Raw genomic sequence first — 23980 nt, forward strand, 5'->3', positions numbered from 1 at the left:
TATTTATTTAATAGAATATTTAATATAAATTAAAAAGTTACTGAATTCATTCCAATATAGTATGTGATATAATAATTCCGCTCTTGGACAAGGCGCATATACGTGTGATTGCATATCTTGATTTATTTGAGATGAACAGCAGAATTGGGTTTCTATCAACTTCAGAGGCTCCCCACACCCACCCACCCACCACCAAATGAATCCATACACACTTCGAGAGAAAATTCCAAGTTTTTCTTTTGCGTGCATAGTCATTCTTACGACTTTAGTCTTTAAGTTCTTATACTCATATTTGTTAAAACATTAACGTGGCATGTGTTTGAATTGAAATTATTGAGTCCAGTTGAATCAATATTTCAAAGGCTACATCTGTCTCTAAGTAATACTCATTCATCTATTTTCTTACATAAATTACGTGAACATACTTTAATTAAGTGATTTAATGATGTAAGAATGCATGTTAGCTAATTATGATTAAGTGTTAAGAAATTTATATCGAGTGCGGATAATTTTTTACCTCCGTCTCTCTTAAGGCGTGCAAATCTCTAGTAGAGACCCGCAACTATCCACATTCTCACAACTTGCACCAAATACCTTCAAGTTAGCTTCCTACATTCCCACGTGTTAGTAAGCAGTATTGTAAAATATTAAAACAGTAACAATAATTTCTGAAATTAAAAGATGAAAACTGGACAAAAACTAATAAATAAGAATAGTGTCTGAAAAATTATGTAAGAACAAAAATCGAGCCCACTGAATGCAAAGTGTGTCCTTAAGAAAATTATTCCCCTCAACGTACCCGAGATTGTGGAATCTTTCCTCCCATGATAGAACGATTTATCACCAGAATAGCGGTACAGCAAATTATGGTGACTGCGAACCACTCGAAGACAGTATATCACACGGGTTTTTAGGAAGTGAAGAAGAAGAAGAAGATTGTTTATCAGAAACAATCCATTGGAAAAAAAAGTAGGAAATCCGAAGCAGAAGCCGAGCGAGCGATGACGACGGCGCGAGGGGAGACCCTCTTCTTGACCCTTTAGCAATATGACGGAGTGTTTCTACTTTTAAGTATGAGACTTTTTCTTTCCACCATCTACAACAACAACAACAACAACCCAGTGTAATCGCACAACGTGGGGTCTGGGGGAGGGTAAATTGTACGCAGACCTTACTTCTACCAAGGACCAAGGTAGGACGGCTGTTTCCGGGAGACCCTCGGCTCAAAATGCTTACTTCATAAAGCAAGAGGGAACAACTCATTTTTTCCTCCACTTCTTTTTCCTCCATTTCCCATTCAACCTATCAAGTAAACCAACATCACGTACCCAATTATGATTATTTGATTTTTAAATCTATATGTGTAAACTGCTCTTTTAAAGTCATAAAAGACCATATTGCTGCTTCTTCCAGCAAAAAGTGTAAAATTTCAATGTTTTTTCTCTTGTGTGGCACAAAGTTTCAAACCAAGCCCACTTGACAGAAATTCTCTAATACTAGACTTTCGTGAAAAGGGAAAATTAGACACAAGAATTTGAAACGTTTCAAAATGTCTACTTGTGTTTATAGGTTGATTGGGTAGCCACGTTTTGAACTCTTATTAAACTCTTCTATTAACACTCCTACAATTTATTTATCTAATTTTAACTTGACACGTAATTTAAAAAATAAAAATAAAAAATTGAATTTTGTGATTTATCTTAAACATGTCACATGCAAAGTTAAAACTAAAAAATTGACAAAAAATAATAAAGACCTATAACAACAATAACATACTCAGTGAAATTCCACAAATAAAAAATAAAGACATGTAAGACAAACAAATTAAAATAATATGATATATCAGTTCTAACTAGATTTAAAAAATATTATATATTACATGTATGTATAGTAACAATTTTAACTTGCACGACTCTTTTAGCATGGTCCCACTATGTTCCCTTAGAAAATTAAATTCAAAGTTACTTCAATTTTTTGCACATGAAAAAGTTTACACAAATTATCATAAAATAAAATAAATTATTATCATTCAACACATGCGGCGGTTGAGCGTCAACCGGACATCATGCCCAGGTCATTGTAACTTCTAAAAACAGATTACCCAAGCCCAATGTTTTTTCCCTCCAAAAGCCCATAGTATGGCCCAATTCAAAAGTTGAATGTGGGCCTTAGTAGTTGTAAGTCTAAGTTCATGGAATACTCAGCTTGAGTCTTTATTACCAGCCTAACTAATTTGATTTTGATGTTCAATTTGACCAGCTTTAAAAAAACAATATTATATTATGATCAATCAATGACCAAGAAAACAATATGCTATTTTGTCTCTTGAAGGGAAATTCTTATGAATGTTTCAAGGGGTTGTTTAGTATGCGAGATGGAATAAGCAAGAATATCTTATTATTATTCTACCTTGTTTGGTGCTGAAGAACTTGGTCCAATCTCCAGTACATATATGGCCAACATAAAATAAACAGTTATACTAAATTGTACAAATTTATATATATATAAAAAGGGTTGAAATGAACCCATAAAATATGTCAAAAACATCAACAACAAAAAAATAGCTCAAATCTTCTTTGATGAGCTTCAAATTTTAAACCACAACTTTAAAAATATTCCCAACGAACCTCAATAGTCATTTTGAAGAATCGAAAAATCAACAAAATCATACAAACCGATTTCGAGTTTTCAAGCTGTATAAAAACCCAATAATGGAGTCTTAATAATATTTAAATTTGTGACGACAAACATGAACATCACTCTCAAACAGTTTCTAAGTATAAAAAAATACAGATCATAATCACAAATTAAGAAATTATTCATAAAATAAACTAAGTAGAATAAGATCTAAAAATATAGGCTAATTTTGGTTATAAGCTTGGGCAAGTGATTAGAGCATAAAAATCTCAAACTTACACTCATAATTTAATAGGTAAATTTCATGCAAAAGTAAAATTGGGCCAACAATATAAGGAGTATAATACATAGAGCCTATTGAGATAACCATCCTTGGGCTCTTCATTCTTTTTGGGCCTTCTCTCAAATGTTCCTCACAGATACTTGGGGTACTGCTATTACAATAAATTTTTCATTTGCTACATGGAAAGATACAATTAGAGTGTTGAAATATAAACGAGTTTTCAGATTTCACCATGGAGTCTTTAACTAAAATCCTACTTATGTGAATGACGCCGTTTAATGAAAAAAGACAATGAAACTGACAATATCTTCTAGTCTATTGATGCTATATATATTTATTTATTTTTAAAAACGAGCTAATACAATTTAAATCCTAATTCAATTCGGTTTAGTTTACATATAATTATTGTGTATTTCTTATATATAATAAGAAATTGTGTCATTAAACGAAGAGCAAGGCGGGGGCCTAGTACACAAGACGACAACAATTCAAATCTGGGAACAAATGTGCCTTTTAAGGCATAATTATTTTTGTACGACAAACTGCATTGTCTGAGTAGTTTGATTGGACTTGTGATAATTTTAAATTAAATTTGATCTCATAAAGTTGAACTCCTTTATTAAACAAACTTTATTCATTCCTTCTCCACCTTAAACTGTATTAGAACATATAGCTAATAAAGCAGAAATCATTAATTAATTAAGGGGTGGTTTGATAGAGTATGTTAGTAAAATCAATATATGTATTAATTAGGTGTATTAGTAGTATCTTGTTTGGTATATTTTTTTATGGTATGTATAATTTAATGATTTTATTAGTTATACACTCTATTGTGTATTAGAGCTTTCATTATTAATAACATGAATTTCTAAGTATTAGTAATGCAATGGATTTAATGCTTGCATTATTATGATTAAGGACCCAATTGCCCTTCAAATCCCCTTTTATATTTTTTTCATCATAATTGTTGAGGATATTTTGTAAATAAATATTTTAATGCAATGCATGTTATTTTTTAATACATTAAACCAGCATAAGAAATATTTTATGTATAATTAATGCAAGCATAACTAATAAAAACATTACTAATACACTCTATTTAACATTATCTTAACGAAAAAGGACAAAAACTACCATTCAACTATTCGAAATAGAGCACATATACCCTTATACTATATTCTGGCTCAAAAATACCCTTTCCGACATACTATTGGCTCACTTCTATCCCTCCGTTTGACGGAATAAAATATGGCATCCACATGTATTAATTTACGCCACATAGAATCTCCGTGTAAGCACCCTCGCTCCACCCATCAATTAAAAGACCCAAACTTAGGATTGTTTTTTTCCCACATCGTAATAACCCTAATTGAGAGGAGGCTCAAAAATTATTTTTGAAGACGTCAGATTCAGAGATGAAGTTTAGTAATTATACCATATCTACTATTTTAAAGGGTTTTACAAATGTAGTTAATTTGAGAGTTGGTCTAGTTATCCACTCAATGTTGATCAAAATTGGGTTCGAAATTGATGATTTTAAAAGTTGCAGTCTTGTAGATATGTCTAACAAATGTGATCTGCAGATAATGCACTAAAAGTGTTTTTAATGAATAAAATCCTGACATTGTGGCATGGATTGTAATGATCAGTGGGCTTGATCAATAGAGACGGAAGAAATGGAGAAAGGGACGAATAGGTGTAACGATCCATTATGTCGTTTTGAAAAATAGAATTTTTTATTTCATAAAAGACGCATTTCGTATATTTTTATGAGTACTTTAGACTATTCGATAACCATATTTATTTAGTTAAGGGGTAAATTTAAATAACTAATTTAATTAGTGAGCCAAGTTGATATTTTACCTAACATTTTATACCAATTATTAAAGAAAAAGAATAGGGTTTATTAATTTTGATTCAGAAAAGAAAAAGAAGAAGAGAAAAATAAAAAAAGAAAAGAAAAAATATATATATTATATATATAAAATCTGATGGCATTAAGCCATCAGATGTAACGAGAAAACGAGGAAATGCAGAAACTAGAAGAAGAAAAAAAATACGGAGGAAGAAAGAAAAGAAAGGGGAAAAGAAAAATAAAGGAGAAGAGAAAAATAGAAATTTTCATTCCAAAGCGTCAAGGTAATTATTCTCATCCTTTTCATTAAATTTTTATGTGATTATGAACATATTTTAAGGGTATATTGGTGGAGAAATAATGCTAAAATAAGGAAATATGACCCTAGGGTTCTTCATATAAAATCTTGATTTGGAGGTCGAATAACGATCCGTTTTAGCTGAAATTTGACATGTGAATTTATTTTATCATGAGTGAACATAATCGGAAAGAAAATTTTAGATTTGACTTCAATGACTCGGGATGACTTTTTGACCCAATTTTTTTTATCCGAAAATAAATATAGCTATATGGGTGTCATTGGATTCGTATTCTTATGAAGATTATGTATTTGAACATATTTTGATCATTCAAAAGCATTATGAGAGGCTCAAGTTTTAAAGTGATTATTTAATTTAATTGAGGTTTAACCCTAGTTTTGAAATTCATAAAATATGGGAGTTGACATGTTAAGTGGCATCAAGATTAGGAACGTGTTTATAGAATTGGGTGAGTTATTGGGACTAGGTTAAACATATATATAATATTGGTGTTTACGGATTAGTTTACTTATAAATATCATATATTTGATAGATTGAGATTGGTCTGAGGCATTGAAGAAGGGGAAAAATATTGGTGGATTAGCTTGCTTTACTTCGGTTCTTCGGTTGAGGTAGGTTATGGTTTTTATTATATATCATAGATAGACTCTTAATAGTGATTGATATTCATTGAGTAATGTGCGAAGTTTACTACGCATTTAATTATTGTGGTTTGGATGGTTGATATGTTGTTGTGATTGGTGTGAAATCCCGAGGCCATGAAATCCATAATCTTGAACTTGCCCTATCAAAAATGGTGCCTTGAATAAAGAAGGCTTGATAAAATATTGTTAATGAAGGGGAATGTAATCATGAAGAATGATAAATTAATTTGGATCGGGTGTCATATTCCGACACGGTATATTTGGATCGGGTGTCACGTTCCGACACGGTATATTTGGATCGGGTGTCACGTTCCGACATGATATATTTGGATCGGGTGTCACGTTCCGATACGGTATTATTGGATCGGGTGTCACGTTCCGGCACGGTAATATAAAAGGAGAACAATTTAAAATGACTTAATGCTACCCAATCTCTAATAACTCATTTTCCAAAAGAGTGTGATGTGGAGGCATGAGTCCTCCTGTGTGATCTTAATATTGTTGATTGGTTATGAAATTTTTTATTGTGTTGTCACTTGATCTTGATCTTGTTGGTTGCCACATATTAAGTGCTACGGTTGATTTTCCGCTATTATTTATTGCATATTGATTCCTATTTTGAGTCGGCCGATGATACATACTCAGTACATGTTGTCCTGTACTGACCCCTACTTGTATCTTTTCTTGTTTTATTTGTGGAGTGCAGCGAGTCTTCCATCGGTTTCGACTCGACCTCAGCTCTAGTCAGTCTCCAGTTCATAAGATTTCAGGGTGAGCTATCCTTCTAGCTGGCGATGGAATCTCTTGTCATGGCATGATGTCCTTAGTTTTTGGATACGTTATGTTATTTATTTGGTGTTTGATAATTCGAGACTTAGTTTTAGAATTTAGATGTCCTCCATGTGATGACTTTTAGGTTTTGGGGAAAATGTATTTATTTGAGCTTCGCATTATTGTTATATTTATTAGTTGGGGTTTGTATCGTTGGTTCTCCCACCTAGGAGGTTAAGTGTGGGTGCCACTCATGGCTCATTTTGGGTCGTGACAATAGGGTTATTAGGATGCGAAAAGAAAGCTTTTAAGTTTGGGTCTTTTAATGGATGCGTTTGGATTTTTTAATTGATGGGGTGTGGTGGGTGCTTATTTGGAGATTCTATGGGCGTAAATTAATATACATGGAATGACACATTTTATTCCGTCAAACGAAGGAGTAGAAATGAGTCAATAGTATTACAGAAATGATATTTTTGAGCAAGAATATAATTTAAGAGTATGTGTGCTCTATTTTGAATAGTTAAAGATAATTTTGACCCTTTTTCGTAATTTTAATACACTCTATCAAAAGACCCTTAATAATATTAATAATTTAATCATAGGTGCATAATATAAATAATAATAAATGTATTTTATTGAGTTGCATGTGGCCCACATGCATGGAAATGGGCTTCCAGCGAATACTCACATGCACCGGACGTGGGCTTTATGGCCCACAATTTTTGCCTTTTTTCCAGATTACAATATATGCTTTTATTCAAGTGCTTGACAATGTGTATAATTAATTAATATTAGAATAGAAAAATGACATGGGAATTCTTGATTAATTACCCTACCTACCTGCCTACTCTTTTTTAATTTGTAACACTTTTAAGTGTTTTACTATATATGGAGCATGGACCCTATCCCTTTCTAGTTTTTGTCCTCAACATTTATTTCCTTCTTATGTCTTTAGCTTTTCTATTTTCTCCATTTAGCATGGACAATACTGTGTTCAATTTGAAGAAGACTTAAAAAGAGCTATTTGGATTGACTTATAAGTTATTAAAAACAGCTTATAAAATATTTTTAGTTTTTTGAGTATTTGATTGGGTAATTTAAAGTCATTTTGTGCTTAAAATAAGTCCAAAAAAATAATTAGATTTGTTTGATTTAACTTATCTGAAGCAGCTTATAAGCCAAAAATAAATAGAATAAGTTATTGGGTAATTTAAAGTCATTTTGTGCTTAAAATAAGTCCAAAAAAATAATTAGATTTGTTTGATTTAACTTATCTGAAGCAACTTATAAGCCAAAAATAAATATAATAAGTTGTGACTTATTTTATTTATTTTTAGCTTATAAACTGTTTCAGATAAATTAAGCCAAACGGACATTTAATTTTAATGTCTACATGATCCTAACAGGTTTAAAAGACTGACTATGTATTTAGGTCTATAAATTATATACGTTATCGATGTAATGAATTTTTATATCATCGTGTCATTTTTAGGTATTTGTTGAATGTAACTAGTGCTATTTTCAAGACTATAAATTTTGTATGTTAAGTAAATTATTCGATAAATATCCTTTTGATAACCTGATCGTTGACTTTAAATTCTTCATTTTTCTTTGCTTGACTAGACCTCTTGTCATGTAAAAATCTTCGACTGCAATTGAAGTTCTCATGATAATATTTTGTTTGGGAAAAAAAGAAGCAATTATGTCAAAGTGGTTGACATTTAGTTAGACGAAGACTGAAGAATGATTAAAGGCGAAAATGGAGGAGGAATCCTAAGCTCTTAATTCACACGTACTCTTGCCAGAGATGTTGATATTACGGTTTGAATCGGTTATTAATTAAAATTAAAATTAAATTAATTTAATCAATTTTTATATTTCTAAAACTAAAATCAAATCAAATTAAAAAATAATCATCAGTTTGATTATTATCGGTTTGGTTCGATTTAATTCGATTTTTTTGATTTGAAAGTAATAATTTTGTTAAGGGCATATGCATCTCGATACATAGGCACCTAGTACACTGAACAATCCACCGAAAAGCTACTGTAGATTCAATTAAACGATTAAGCAATACTAAAGTTATTATTACTCTAATTAAGAATACTAAAATCATTATAGATCAAAAATCAAAAGATCTGAAAAACATAAGCAAATCTTTTCCAACAACCGAACTTCATCCGATGTACCAAGTTTCAGAAACCAAAAAAACTCATTTCCAATAGCATAAAGTCAGTTCAAAACTTAACAAAATATAAAGACTAAAGTAATAGACTTTGATAGACTTAACTTAGGGTTTTAATAGTTGGGCTAAAATTTAAGTGTTGGAATTGAAAAAATGATAAAGTTAAAGACTTAAAGTTTATCAAAACTTAATATTTATGATTAATTAGAAAAATATGTAATTTCTCGATTTGATTTGGTTATTTTTGCGGTTTCTTTTTAGTTAAACCAAAACCAAATCAAATTGTATTGGTTTTCAAAATTTAAAATCAAACCAAATTAAATATCGGTTATTTTTAATCGATTTGATTCGAATTGCGGTTCGATTAGATTTTTTAACCATAATCATGAACAACCCTACTCCCCCATTCCATTATAATTATCGTTTTAATTTTAAAAAATTGTCTCAAAAATAATTGTTACAATATTTAAAAGAAAACTAAATCTAGCTGGGTAAACTTAATAAATTATACTATTATTTTTTTAATGAACATGAAAACAGAGAAAACGATAATTAAAATAAGACAGAGTAAGTATATGCTAAAACATCTTACATTTGCTGTGAATTAAAATAAATGATACATTGAATTAGTTTTAAAAAAATTCATATTATATTATTAATCATGTGGTAGTTGATCTAACCATTGCGTTGTGGCAACGCTGTTTGTTTGCTCTAATATTCATCGACAGCTACTCACTTTTTGTCCTCTACATTTTTTGATTGTGAAAAAAGTAGATATTATTTGCGCAAGTAAAATCAAAATTTAAAGTTTATAAAAAATAATTTGGTGTATTAAAGTTTTTGCTACGTATAAGGTATGAGGAAAGATCCGATCACAAATGGTCTATTGTAGGTAATCTTATTTTGTATTTTCATAGGATATTATTTTCAATACTCGAATTCGTGACATTCTAATCACACAACAATAAGTTTATCAATTACTCCAAAAATTTCCTTCAAAACTTAACATTTATAAAATTATAACTGATTTTAGTTAAGGAATTCAAAATTAAAAATACTCATTAACTAGTCACTAAGTTGTAACAAGTCAAGGTTTTATTATTATGTGTAAAGAACGCAAAAAGTTAAAAGAGCAAAAGGGGAAGTAATTATAAATGTATGAAGTGAAGCAGAAGAAAAAAAATATGCCTTGTTTATTCCGCGGGTTCTCTCTGGCCTTACTAATTTTACAGTTGTCTCCACTCCACGTGCTGCCCTACCTTACTCTATTTCACCTACACTTTCCATCCCATTCACGTATACTTTTTTTTTTTTAATTCACTGTTTGGAGTTCGTATTTGGGCTTCAATTAAAATTAATTCATGTATTGTGTGATTTATTTTTGGATGAGACTTCCGGCAGAATTTTCTTCATACACATGACTTGAACTCAAATCTTTGATTAAAAGTGAAACAGTCCTATACTGCACCACAATCTATATTTGTCTCGTTTACTCAGTTTCCCCCCACCCCACCCTAACCCATGTAAGATAATGACTATTTCCTCAAATAATTAATTGTTAATGTTTTTTTTATATATAATTAAGATTTGTACTACTTCAAATAATTTTTAAGTTCATAAATTATATTCAAATAATCACAGCCTCACTAAAATTAAATACTCAGCAGTCAACATTTATTCATTCCGTCTAAAATCCAGTTTAGTTTTTGATTAAGCGAAGGGAGCGGTAACCTTTTTTTACTCTGTCGCAGTAATAGAATATTCACTAATAAATAATTATTTTTTTTAAGATATAACAATAATTATCCCTAAAATATAATCTAAATCTAATTCTAAATTTATTTCTAACGTATTTTATCTTATTCCACGTATCAGTCTTTTCGATCGGCGATTTTTTTAAGGAAGAGATTTTTTGGCGGCAAGGCAACTATTGGGTGTACTAAAGAGAGTGGACCCCAAGTACAAACTGTGCAACTTGCCCTCTCCTTTTCCCAAAAACAAGTCATGCTAATTTCCATTTGTGGCCTCCCCAATATCTACTTACTACTACCAAAACAAAAAAATAATAATTCCAATTCATTATAGTTAGGAGAAGTTAGGACATACTATATAAAATTATAATTTAAAATCAACGAGGAGAAAAAATTAAGATTTATGTAGTTGACTCAAACTAGTGGTACTACTAATTGTTTTATGTTTAAAACACAAGATTCTTGGTCATTTAAACGTGAGGTACCATGGAAAATGTTTATTTAATGTTGATTAACCACTAACTCAAAATAGTGGCAGTTTAGTCAGTGGAAAAATGATATCCATTTCTCTGGGGGGAAAAAATCGCAGGTTGTTTTTGCAGTTCACGGAGTAGTACTTACCAGTCACCGAGTCGGTAATAAGTTTCACTTGAACACCTTGTTTTCAGCCATTACAAGACAACCCCACAAAATGCTCTGTTCTTGGTTCCCTGCTTTTCCCATTTCCTCTTCCTTCTCTTAAGATTCAACTCTTTGCAATTCTTTTTTCATGTTTTTCTTTTAAGTTTACATCAGTTTCCATTGACCCATTTCGTTAAATCTATCAAACATTCAATCTTTAACACAATGGATCATATACAATCAATAGTTCTTGCAATACTTTGTCTGTCAGCAATTTTCAAGATTGTCCCTCTTTGTTCATCATACCCTACTCCATCAAACTGTACGGACACAGGTCGCTTGTGCACTTCTTTCTTGGCTTTTAAACCCAGCCCAGAACAAAGCCTCCCAGTGATTCAAAGCATGTTTGATGTGTTACCTAATGACATAACTGTTGAAGGAAATGGTAAAGGTTATGTCTTTATCAGAAAGAACTGTTCTTGTGCTTCTGGGATGAAAAAGTACTTGACAAACACTACATTTACTGTCAGAAAGAACAATGGATCTGTGTATAATATGGTTGTTGATGCCTATGATGGGTTGGCTTATTTTCCAACTAATTTTACAAGGGAGGGGAAGAAAGGGGCAGTGGTTTCACTGAAGCTCATATGTGGATGCTCAAGTGGGCTGTGGAATTACCTCATGAGTTATGTGATGACAGATGATGATACTGTGGGGTCTTTGTCCAGTAGGTTTGGGGTTAGTATGGATAATATTGAGAATGTTAATGGAATTGCCAATCCTGATAATTTCACAGCAGGATCTTTATACTATGTGCCATTGAATTCAGGTATGAGTTTCCTTTTCCCTCTTATGACTTTTGTTTGTTCATTTTTTCCAATTCCAATTCCAAATGTGTATCAGTAGTTTGATTTAGGATGGTTTAGGAGCTGTTGTTTTGATCAAGTTGTGTTAGTTGTAATAAGTAAGTGAGATTGAATGTTGGAACTTTTAGTTGCTGAGGAAGATTTGTCAGGTTTTTCTTTCTTTTTTTGTTTGTTTGCGGGGAGGGGATGAACCTTTATGTTAGAGGAGCACACAATGCGGAATGGGGATGAACTTTTGTGCTAGAGGGGCACACAATCCTCTCTCATTTGTCTATGGCGGGTTAAGATACCAACTAATCCCTCTGTTTCAATTTGTTTGTGTAGTTTTGACTTGACACGAAGTTTAAGAAAGTAAAAAAGACTTTTGAATACCAACTACCTAATGTTTGTATCCAATAATGAACATGAGAACATTGTTCAAGAACATCTAAAAAGCTCTACACTTTTTTGCTCTAAATAGAGAAAAGTTGATCAAAGTGGAGATAATGGGAATTAGCTTGGCACCCTTGGGGCATGGCCAAAATCCGTTGCCTCCGATCAGTTAAAGAGTTGGATTGAATGTATCAAGGGAAATTCGTATTTTGATGGATAAAATGTCCTATAGAAACATCACCAAATGTAGTTTCAACGATGTATCCAACTATATAGCACAATAATTATATCACACAACCTGCAAGTGTTAAAGAAGACCTTGTGTGAATATGAGCATATGGGTACTATTAAAGGGCCATTTTTTCTGAATAAGAGATCTCATGTGTTCAACTAAATTAACCTGCTCTGCAAGAAGATTGCTGAAGTGTAGACCACCAGTGTATTGGCCAATCCTCAAAATGAAGTTCTCTTTCTGTGAATATAGACAGGAGATACTGAGATATGGTCTTTGAATTTTTGAAAGAGCATTTATTTTTATTTCTAGTTAACATAGATCACCCAGTGGAGCAGTTAGAAAACCAGCTTTTTAAGAGAGAATTTTATGTGATTGCTGATACTGAATTCTGACCCTCCCTTAATCGTTGGTCTCCTTTTCTTCACTGGATGGCTTGAGAAGAAAACTGACAGGATTATGCTCTTGACAGAGTTAAGTTTCAACTCTGCGGCTTTTCTACTTATGTTTAGGTCCAATTTGTTCTTGATTGTAAGAACTTTGCGAGGCTCAATAATTATCTTCATATACTCATAGTCGATAGCTTTTCTGATGAGCCTGTTTTGGTTAAAAGTACTTTAATTTAACGACTTTGTGTCTGTCCAGTTCCTGGCGATCCATATCCTGTAGAAAATCACACTGTTACTGCTCCTGCTCCAGCACCTTCTGTTGCTGATATTTCAGGTATGATCAATTCTTAATAGCTTACATGCGTTCTTACTTTCCTGTTGGTTGATATATGTTTTTCTTTATTAATATCACTCAAGGACGACCAATAAATTTAACTTTTAGTCATGGCATGTCAAGTTTTTGTGTCCTTTCTGTTAGTAGTTCCTTGCGAGGCAGTGTCTGCAGAAATCTGTCAGTGGAACGAGAGGACTTCCTACACAAGCTAATCCAATAGTTTGATTATCATTCTGCGAGCTATTCTCTATTATTACAATGAAAAATATAGACCTCTATCTGAATATATGGTTTCATCTTTGTAGTCAACTGAATTTATCTTTATTCTATCACCAACTTTTGGCTGCGTGAAAAATCTATTCGCCATTCAGCTTTGTGTATACCCTTATGTTATATGGAAAGTGGCAAGCTATTATATTTCTTTTATGAGAAAATTTGTCAAAAGACTTGAACAATGTAAGGAGGACAAGTTTCCCCTTAATTGACAGGTGTTACCTCAACTGTTTCTCAGATTTTGTTACACAAAATGAATCAGCTGGTCAAGTTAGTTGGCTTTGCCTTATGAGAAGTTAGTTATGGGTTGTTGAATTAGTTAGAAGCAGTAGCAAGATAAGATTCTTTCTCATTTCTATATAAGGCATTGTATCATTACAGATTGAATCATCAATTGAATATGCAAGTACACTTTTCTATTGAATTCTATTCTTCATCTGCTATCTTTTCATCCATTATAGCTGAATAGCTCGAGCTTCTCCGCTAAGCTCCTGTCCAGCTCCTAGAAACTCAGGTTCTATCTAGAATCCCTGCCTTTTAGGTAACAGATTTCCTCTTAATTGATAGGTTTTTATTCTTTCCTGACACCGATGAATTTATCTGACAAATCCACAATAAATTCATATATCCCTGACAGTCATATCCTCAATTCATCTATGCAGTAACCTTGTAATTCATTTAATAGCACTCCTTTCAATGTTGGTTTGTTGTTGCTACTGCTCCTTTTCCCATTATTTTCATACCTGATTTGATATGATATACTTGAGCCTGAGGGTCTATTGGGAACAACCACTCTATCTTTACAAGGTACGGGTAACGGTGTGTGCACTCTACCCTCCCCAGATCCTACGGGTAAGGGTGCGTGCACTCTACCCTCTCCAGACCCTACTTGTAGGATTATACTGGGTATGTTGTTGTTATTGTTGTTGTTGTCCTTTCAATGTCGGTTTGCAATGTTTTTTCAGCGTATGTTTTTTTTTTTACATCCTATGGTTGTTTTCTTAATTCAAAAAAGAAAATCCTCAGAAATATTTCAGGACTCCATTTCTTAATTGAATTTTGTAAATGTGTTTTAAATGGCTACCTTTCTGTTGAGGAGTAAAAGACCTCCAATGTTCGACTGTGTCTGCAGGAGTTGAGGAGAATCAGAAGAGTCATGCTATTTACTGGTGGATAATTGGGGGTTTGGGTGCTGGCCTTCTCCTCCTGATTGGCGTCGTTCTTGCTTTTGTTTCCTGGAGGTCGTCAAGTTGTTTTTCCAGAATTGAGAGAAGTCACACAGCAGGTTCCAATGAAAAGATTTCTCATAAGTTCCAGGTACTTCGAAATACAAGTTTCTGTTGTGCATCAGGACGGTACATTTGCGGTAACTCAGGGGACCGGCAAGAACCGAACGGAGAATCTACTGACCAACAGATGAATATTCCAAAAGGTCAGAAGATAGACATGCATGCTGTTTATTGATATTACTGAAGGTCCTTCCTGTCAATTTCCTTCAAATTATTATACTTGATCAAGTCATTTGCTTATATGTATTAAAATGTGGCATGATCTAAAATCCATCAAAGCAAATTATAAGCCCCTCCTGTTATAGACTTGTAGAACTCCTGCTAGAGAGGGGATGGGAAGTTGAGAAAAGCAAAAGTATTTTGGTTATATAGTCATAATGTATAAATCTACTCGAATGGAGTTTCAGATGGAAACATAAAACTAAAACAAAGTTATCTATAATACTTCTGAAAATGATAGGCCTGGTATTGATCAAGTTATCATAGTCAAATAGAAGCAAATCAGCAAGATGTCAACTAAGCTCTCACAAATTAAATAATATTGCTTTTACCCACCTTGAGGTATACATGTCATAAGCAAACTGTTATGTGAAGGTTACACATCAGGAACATCCCACTAAAATTCAAGTTGTGCCCTTGAAGTTGAGTTATTCGAGAATGGATGTCTAAACATTAAGTAGGATGATGTTGTTTTAGCTGCCCAATGTTGCTCGGACTCTCCAAAGTGCAGCCGCAATACTCCAAAAACGCACTACTTTTGAAGGATGTGACACGCACATGTCGACATTTATTGAAGAGTCCGAGCAACATAATTAGCTGGGATAAGTTGAAATTGCCGAGCCTATGCCACAGCCCTTTAATTGCTTCGTAATGGTGTGCCACTATGGTAAAAAGAGTAGTTTGAATATTCTATCATGCAGGATTTCCAAATATAATAATTGACTACTCTAACCGACTATTTTGGGCTTCTTGCAGTTATAGGAATTGATGTCTTTGACATGGAAAAACCTCTTGTTTTTTCCTATGAAGACATTCTATCTTCTACCGATGGATTCTCTGACTCCAATCTTCTTGGTCATGGAACCTATGGTTCTGTCTATTACGCCATACTCCGCAACCAGGTTACTTCTCTCTACTTTACCTATTTTGATAGATTTCCTGTCAACATGGCCTATTAACTTGCTTATCACGTTGGAACGTTAACCTTTCAGGAAGTTGCAATCAAACGAATGACTGCCACTAAAACAAAAGAATTTACTGCTGAGATGAAAGTTCTATGTAAAGTTCATCATTTGAATTTGGTAATGAATTCTAAATTGCACTGCAATATCCTGAGTTTTTATTTTTGGAGCTTGATGATAGTGCTGCATCAATTCAAAGTTTTGACTCCTGTCTTGGTATTATTTTGTCAAGGTAGAATTGATTGGCTATGCAGTCAGTAATGATGAACTATTCCTTGTTTATGAATATGCCCAGAAAGGTTCTCTTAAAAGCCACTTGCATGATCCTCAAAACAAAGGTACACATCTTGAAGATAATCGTTAAGCTCAGAATTTATGTGTAGTGTATATATACATTTTTTCCAGTTGTTGATATGGAAATGCCCTGTCACTGCTGTATTTTGGTGAAAAAGCTAGATGATCTGACCTCTTGTTTTTGGTAGGCCACACACCACTCTCTTGGATCATGAGGGTCCAAATTGCACTTGATGCTGCTAGAGGTCTGGAATACATTCACGAGCACACCAAGCCGCATTATGTGCATCGAGATATAAAGACAAGTAACATCCTGCTTGATGATTCTTTTAGAGCAAAGGTTGTCGCTATTTTGGTACCCAGTTTTTCTCCTTCGTGGCTTTCGTTTTTCAAACCCAAATTCTCATTGCCTTTGTTTTGCAACAGATTTCAGATTTTGGTTTGTCAAAACTTATGGGGATAACTAATGATGCAGAAGCCTCTGCAACACGAGTTGTTGGAACCTATGGCTATGTAGCTCCAGAGTAAGCAAACATAACCAACAATAGCAAGAACACAAACTGAAACTTCTCTCTGATTTTGTTTGTTTCTCTTGCTGTTGCAGGTACTTGAGGGATGGCCTGGCAACTAAAAAGACTGATGTGTATGCATTTGGTGTTGTTCTTTTTGAGATGCTGACCGGGAAAGAGGCCGTCACCCGGACTGAAGGCAATGTGATGAAAACTGCAGAAAGACGTTCCTTAGTGTCCATTGTAAGTCTTATTGCTTACAAACTATTCAAAATTGAAGGCATGCTACCTTATGGATTCTATTTCCCCGTGTTGCCACTTCTATTCTGTTATGTGATTAAAAAAGATGAAAAACATCGATTTTATCATACAAATTGAGTAAGATCAAACTCATGGAAGCTCTGAAAAAAAATGTTTTCACACATAAGACATGGTCAACACATGACTAGATGTCACCTATCTGGTGTCTTTACCAAATTGGGAAGTTCACTATTCTCGGGTTTAGGATTAGTTCATCAACTTCCTAAATGCTTGACTTCGAAAAAAAATCAGAAATTCCACTGCCTATTGTTATGTACTACACTGTTGTACTATGTCTATGTATAGGTATACTTAATATGTATATATATATATATATATATATATGTAAATCAATAATTGGCAGCGATTAATGCTACATTATTGCAGATGCTGGCAGCTCTGAGGAACTCACCAGACTCCACTAGTATGACAAGCTTGAAGGACCAACTAGATCCCAGTTTGATGGATTTGTACCCTTCAGACTGTGTTTTCAAGGTAAGTTACAGCTTAACAATATGTTTGTCAACTTTGAATCAGTTCAAGTTGCGCCTCATCTACATTGAAACGGGATGATAACGGGCATAGAATTGGTAGGGAAACTAACTTTCTCAGCTGGTTTAGTTAAAATAATAGACAGAACAGATTTAAGATAGGAAAAAGTTTGCCCTGATACTACTGATCCGAGAAAGGAATGTTTCCATTGATACTGCTCTCAGTTATTATCAGCAGAGTGAAAATGAATTTCATTGTGTCCTCCATTGTTGACGTTTTTACTTCGGTAGGTGGCTATGCTGGCTAAGCAATGTGCTGATGATGATCCAATATTGAGACCGGACATGAAGCAAGTGGTGATTACGCTCTCACAGATAATGTTATCCTCTGTGGAGTGGGAAGCAACTCTTGCTGGGAACAGTCAAGTGTTCAGTGGCATTGTGCAGGGAAGATAGGTCCTAAGAGTGGTCTCAGAATGCTAAGCAAATCATTTTTCCATCCTCATATATAATGTACATAGTGATCTTGTATTTTGAAGTCAAATCGTCTCCACTTTCCGAGACCAGTCACTGTTTTCCTATCATTCTTTATAATGTTAAATTATCTTTTTGTATGCACCGAGTAATCTCTCATATAGCGGATTTTTTTCCTCTTTTTTTTCTTTTTCTTTTTTTGGGATACTTAATATGAGTTTAAGCTGCAGTTTTGCATTAAATATATTTGTAAAAGTTTTCATTTATTACTCAAAATGTTGAAATTCCTCCCATTCTATTGCCTGCAGATTGTACATTTTCACAATAGTGTGTTCTTGTTTAATATAATCATTGTAAAGTCTAATGTAAAGTTATTGGATTGGTTCATATAACATTTAGATTACATTCTATATTCAAGGCAATTGGCTCAGACTAACATTATGGATTAACAGAGTTGGATGAGTTCTTGAGGGCCGGAGGAGACCATGCCAGTGGAATGTTACTTATCAAACTTGTATTCCTTATGATTTCCTAATCTTTAAGAAAATTGTTTGTGACCAACTCAACATGGGAAGAATGGAAAACATTTCTGGAAATTGTTCTCCTCCATACCAAACACACCCTTACATTTTTGACAGTAGGGCCTTGGGATGTATTTTGTAGACTTATAGTGATTAGTTGGTGGGGTTCTCCATGCATACAAGATAACAAAAACTACCATCATGATTACTATAAAATGATAATATCAAAAGAGAGAGAACTAAGTTCTCTTCCAAATCTGCCATAGAGAGGACCAAATAGAAGACAAGACTACTACAAACTTCAAACAGGAAAATTCATCCCTATATTCTTTATGATTGCTTTTACTTGCAGAGTGAAGCTAACACACGACGAGGTGGGTTGAAGGATTTCCTGGAGTGAAGAACAGCCAAATTATCAATCAGCAAGACATCGCCTTTCTTCCATGGAATTGCAACACTTTCATCCTCAAGGATGCTTAAACAATCATGTACAACTTCAGCAGGCAAAGGCTGACCATCTCCAAAAATGACTGCTTTCACAGGATCGTTTCTCGCATCTTTCCACCCAATATAAGCAGCTACCATGCTATTGAACCATATTTTCTGCTGCCTTTCTTGGTTGAATTTGATGCCTGGTATTGGTCCCATTACGGTTTTAACTCCATCCTCTAGCCATTCCAGCTTCATCCCTAACTTGGCAGCCCTGTTAATGTCATGCAAGTCCATTAGTACATTGTACAATTATCAGGCATTTGGTTTCTTAACAACATTAGTTACCCATTAATCTTCATCCTAGTGAAGAAAATGTTTTAAAAACAACTAGGGCAATTATACTCTCGCCTCTACGTAAAGGGTGGTAAAATAAAATGAAAACCATTAAAGTGGATTTTTGTAGTGGAAAAGTATAAGGCAGAATCGTCTTCAAGTTTTCTTGTTCCAGAGGAAACTCATGAACAAATCAGTCTCTTATAGTGCAAGCAAGTAGGCAACGGTCTCGGGGCTCACACAAATAGTACACCATCTGCCTTGTCTACATTTTTCTACCACTGCAGTTACCAGAGTCTTATATTTCACGACCTTATGTTGTTCAAATGATGCAATGCCTACCAAATCTTCAAGCTTCCTCCTTTCCAAAGCACTAGAATCAGATAAGCTCATATGCGAGGTACAATATGACTACTTTAGGCGTTGCACCATTTGAACAACCTAAGCCGTAAGGTCATGAAATCTGCAAGTCAGGTGATAGCAATAACATCAAGCACCAGCTCCAAAAATTAACAATTCAATGTCGATGTCTGAAAAGAAAAAAGCAATTGTACTACAACAATTATGTTTTTGTCATCAATTCCTACTTCACTCTTTCCCCTACTTGATGCGGTTTATATTCGCCGTGCCATCTTTACCAATATCGCTGTTAACTTAACTCATTACTTATAGCAGTTAGGGAAGTATAAGGAAGAGGTTCAAAAGAACCCATCTTTACCACTTCTCTGATATTTTATCTCTCCCTGTCCCCCATTATGAAAGAGTTAAGCTTGCACATCATTACTGCAAAATTTCAAGTCAATAAAGAATATAGATAGTGCAAGAAAGGTAAAGTTAACTCATCTAGCTGCTACAACAACATACCCAATGGGATTTCACAAGTGGGGTCTGGAGAGGGTGAAGTGTACGCAGCCTTATAAGGGTAGAGAGATTGTTTCCGGTAGACCCTCGGCTCAACTAAAACATATCAAACAAGTAGGAAAAGAAATAGCAGTAAACAATACCAGTAGCAACAACAATCAATATCAACACCGAAGGAGTAGAAACAAGTAATAGTAAAATCAAAGTCTAAGGAAGTAGGAAATTCATCTAGCTGCTAAGTAGTGAAAAAAGATGTATTTCCTAGCAACTTCACAACAAGCTAAAAAGAAAACAAAGGAGCAAAGTACAAACCTTTCTTCAGCCACACTCTTGTCTTTGGTTAAAAATGTAGACTTCCAACCTCGACCAATTGGAGAAGAAGGATCATCATCTTCTCCTAATACTCTTATATAAATTAAGCCATGCTCTTCCAATCGCTCAACAAACTCAGGATACTTATTCTTCATCTTCTCATAAACAACATGACTTAGGACTATTGGAGTTTCTCCTCCACTTCCAGGTTCCACATCACAAAAGAAAAACAATTTTGATGGATACTCCGGAACCTACTCCAGGAAAATAAAAATGCTAAACTTAATATCCAATACAATTAACTGAAGAAAAGAGTAGTGTTTTTCTTTGTACAAAGAGTTTAAGTTACATACAATGCCAGATTAAGAAATTTTACACCTATTGTCTATATTAACTTTAAAAAGAATAAAAGGGATAAGAAGGGGATTACAAGGTAGGGAATCAAGTCCGCACCAACGAGGTGAAAGCTCATACAGCGAACAGCTACTTAAAATCCCCGGTCGTCTATATAACTTAAACTCTTGATAAAATAGTTGATTGATAAGGGATTTCTACTACTAGTACTTATTTTTACCGATTCTTGATCTTATAATTCAATCAATTACACCTCAAATTCAAACAAAGGCACGATCTTTTTTTTATCCATTGGGCTCTGTATAGTTTATAATTACTTATACATTAGTAATTTATACGTGTTTGAATTTCGAGAGTCGAACTAGTTTTTCTTATATATAGCAATTTAATAGATGATATACCTGAGCCATTTCATGGTGAAAGGGAATTTTTTGATCAGGTGGGGATTCGTTAGCGGTGAAGACACGACCAACAACACTGGTACGAGGAGCAGCACCGCCGACGTACGGCAGTTCTTCATAGCCGAAAGCTTCAACAACGTCGTTAAAGTCTGATGCTGAGTTCACATGAAATCCCCTGAAAAGAATAGCCCCAGATTGATGGAGAAGAGACCCAATCCATGGTTTTTGTTGTTTGATTGTTTGAGGAAGTTGGGATTTAGTTTCATTAGAGTTTGGAGATAACACAGCTGGGAAAGGAACTCCATTGTAGAGCTTCTGTTGAGGTACTCCGACTTGGCTCAACAAATTTTCCGGCATCTTTTTTTTTCTGAAATTGTGCTCTGTTTGGCATAGCATCTAAATATATATGGAACCGTGCAGCGTCACGGCTGTGCTAATCTTTTTGTCCATTTTGGGGGGAGGGATTTCATTGTTTATGTTACCACCAAATACGTCCATATTCATTGAAAAAGCAACGCAAAAGACATAAATTTCCTTCTGTATCAAAAAATATATTTAAATTATTATAATAATTTATTACATCTCTAAACTAGTGAAATTATTATCTTTTATAACTTACATGGTAAAAAAAAAGGAACAACACTTCATAAATTCTATAAAGTAAAAAAAATTAAAAAATCAGAATCACCTTACTCCACGTACTTTCTTCTTCACACCCACTTATTCTCTTCTTCTTTACACCACCTCTATTTACTCTCCATTTTGAATCTTGATTTTTTTCTTTCAAAACTCATTATGAATAAAAAGAATTTTTTTTCCCATTTTGGTAGAAAAGGCGATTGAGGTTTGGGGGTGGTCGAATAGGTGGTTAATAATTAATTAAGAGTTAATTAATATAAAATATAGTTAATAAAAGAAAAAAGTCAATTAATAAAGAAGAAAAAAAGAAATATAAAAAATCGGATGAGTGGTTAATAATTAATTAAGAGTTAATTAATATAAAATATAGTTAATAAAAGAAAAAAGTCAATTAATAAAGAAAAAAAAGAAATATAAAAAATCAGATGAGTGGTTAATAATTAATTATGAGCTAATTAGTATAAAATATAGTTAATAAAAGAAAAGTTGATTAATAAAGAAAAGAAAAGAAAAAAAATATAAAAAATCGGATGGATAGTTAATAATTAATTAGAAGTTAATTAGTATTAAATATAATTAATAAAAGAAATGTTAATTAATAAAGAAAAGAAAGAAATATATAAAAAATTATAATTTTTGGCGTGACGATGACGTGGTGCCATGTGACAGCGAGTGTAATGCTTTTGTTTCAAATAATAGCATCTGCTCTTTCGGCATCTCTTTCGCTTGTGGTATTATGCGTTCAGGGGATAATAAATTCACTTTTAAGTATTTTATGTATGTAATAGGTCGTCATGATAGTTTAAGTGTGTAACTGATTTTTTCATAGAAATTTATGCCTTTTCCCAAAATGCAAATTATGGAAATCTCAAATATATGATAGGTTGGATAAAGATAATTATTATTTTATTAAAAAATTAGGCTGACAAATATTTATATTATATTTAAGATATCAGTTACCATTTCACAAAAAAAATTACAAAATGCAACTACATTTGAATTTATATCTGATATGACTTTTTTCATGTATTTTTAGGATTTTTAATGACATGAAAGCTGTGCTCGACGCTCTCTTTTTTATTTTACTACGCTAAGTGGTCTTTTCCTTTTCTGCCTGATTCTTTCCTTATCAATATTTGAGATGCCTGATTGTGCCAATTTTCCTAGTTGTTGATACACTATATATTAATTATATTAATATATGTCTAATACAGTTTTGAAAATTAGAAACGTGTTTTTTATTTTTTATTTTGTTTGGGGTAAATTCAATTTAGGCTCGAGGAGAATTGTTTGAGTTGTCGATCACTCACTCACGGCAAACTTTATATATCTATTAATATGAAAATGTTTGCACTTGAAATTGTGAATTTCTTTTCCACTAAAATTTAAGTCATATAGGTTAACAAATATTTTTAAAATTGCCCATTGTGTTTTTTCTTTTTGAATTCTGTCTTTCTTTTATATCGTTTGGTTTCAAAAGATTCTAACTATCAAAATTATTAAACAAAAGAAGAAATGGTATGGGCCAGAAATATAATTTTTCCAGGCAGGTGGTGCAATAATGGTGGTTTCTTTTGCTTATTCATTTTCCCTCTTTCTACCTAATAAAATTATATGTATGACAGTCCAATTAATATCATATTCTTTGGTAGAAAATTAATTTTGGGGTATCGAGACATAGTTTATGTCATGATTGGTATGAATGTTTTTTTATATTGGGAATCATCATATGTTTGATATGGGTTTAGGTATTGATATTCATATTTATTTTATTATAATTATCATGATTATAATTGTTTTAACTAAAATTAAAGTCTTTAATTTAATTATTATCATATGTCGGATGAAGTGAGTGGGGTGAGGAAGAATATATGATGAATTTAGAATTTATGATTTATGAGAATAAGTCGTAAGTTAAGAATCTTAACTAATAACTTTTTATTATAATCTAATTTGAAAAAAAAAGCTTAAAGATATTTTTTTTATTTTATTCAAACATTATAAATTCCTTTAATGTTATTTTAGCTAATAAATACCTAAAAATAAGTCTAAT

The 23980-nt window shown here is 33.0% G+C and overlaps 2 protein-coding genes across 2 annotated transcripts; one reads left to right on the plus strand and one right to left on the minus strand.

The window, feature by feature from the left end:
* The first annotated feature begins 10920 nt into the window (after positions 1-10920).
* Positions 10921-18303, plus strand: LOC129893934 (lysM domain receptor-like kinase 3). Its single transcript, XM_055969376.1, has 11 exons — positions 10921-11899; positions 13186-13263; positions 14669-14968; positions 15801-15946; positions 16037-16126; positions 16239-16344; positions 16489-16640; positions 16727-16824; positions 16905-17052; positions 17497-17604; positions 17892-18303. Exons 1-11 carry the CDS (start codon positions 11296-11298, stop codon positions 18054-18056), a joined length of 1995 nt encoding a protein of 664 aa, XP_055825351.1. The 5' UTR covers positions 10921-11295; the 3' UTR covers positions 18057-18303.
* Positions 18304-18779: 476 nt separating this feature from the next.
* On the minus strand, positions 18780-21771 carry LOC129893935 (clavaminate synthase-like protein At3g21360). Its single transcript, XM_055969377.1, has 3 exons — positions 21289-21771; positions 20534-20787; positions 18780-19298 (listed from the first exon to the last, which is right to left on the minus strand). The coding sequence occupies exons 1-3, from the start codon at positions 21682-21684 to the stop codon at positions 18938-18940; spliced, it is 1011 nt and encodes a 336-aa protein (XP_055825352.1). The 5' UTR covers positions 21685-21771; the 3' UTR covers positions 18780-18937.
* Between the last annotated feature and the right edge of the window lie 2209 nt (positions 21772-23980).

Source organism: Solanum dulcamara, chromosome 7 (genome assembly GCF_947179165.1).
Source record: "Solanum dulcamara chromosome 7, daSolDulc1.2, whole genome shotgun sequence".
Lineage (NCBI taxonomy): Eukaryota > Viridiplantae > Streptophyta > Magnoliopsida > Solanales > Solanaceae > Solanum > Solanum dulcamara.

What these genes read in the sequence shown, in the direction of transcription:
- LOC129893934 (XM_055969376.1), top strand. Translation starts at nt 11,296, where the DNA reads ATGGATCATATACAATCAATAGTTCTTGCAATACTTTGTCTGTCAGCA. An exon ending in AAGTTCATCATTTGAATTTG is followed by an intron (nt 16,127 to 16,238) that starts GTAATGAATTCT and finishes TATTTTGTCAAG; the next exon opens with GTAGAATTGATTGGCTATGC. An exon ending in TATGGCTATGTAGCTCCAGA is followed by an intron (nt 16,825 to 16,904) that starts GTAAGCAAACAT and finishes TTGCTGTTGCAG; the next exon opens with GTACTTGAGGGATGGCCTGG.
- LOC129893935 (XM_055969377.1), bottom strand. Translation starts at nt 21,684, where the DNA reads ATGCTATGCCAAACAGAGCACAATTTCAGAAAAAAAAAGATGCCGGAA. An exon ending in TTCACCATGAAATGGCTCAG is followed by an intron (nt 20,788 to 21,288) that starts GTATATCATCTA and finishes TTCCTGGAGTAG; the next exon opens with GTTCCGGAGTATCCATCAAA. An exon ending in AAGAGTGTGGCTGAAGAAAG is followed by an intron (nt 19,299 to 20,533) that starts GTTTGTACTTTG and finishes TGACATTAACAG; the next exon opens with GGCTGCCAAGTTAGGGATGA.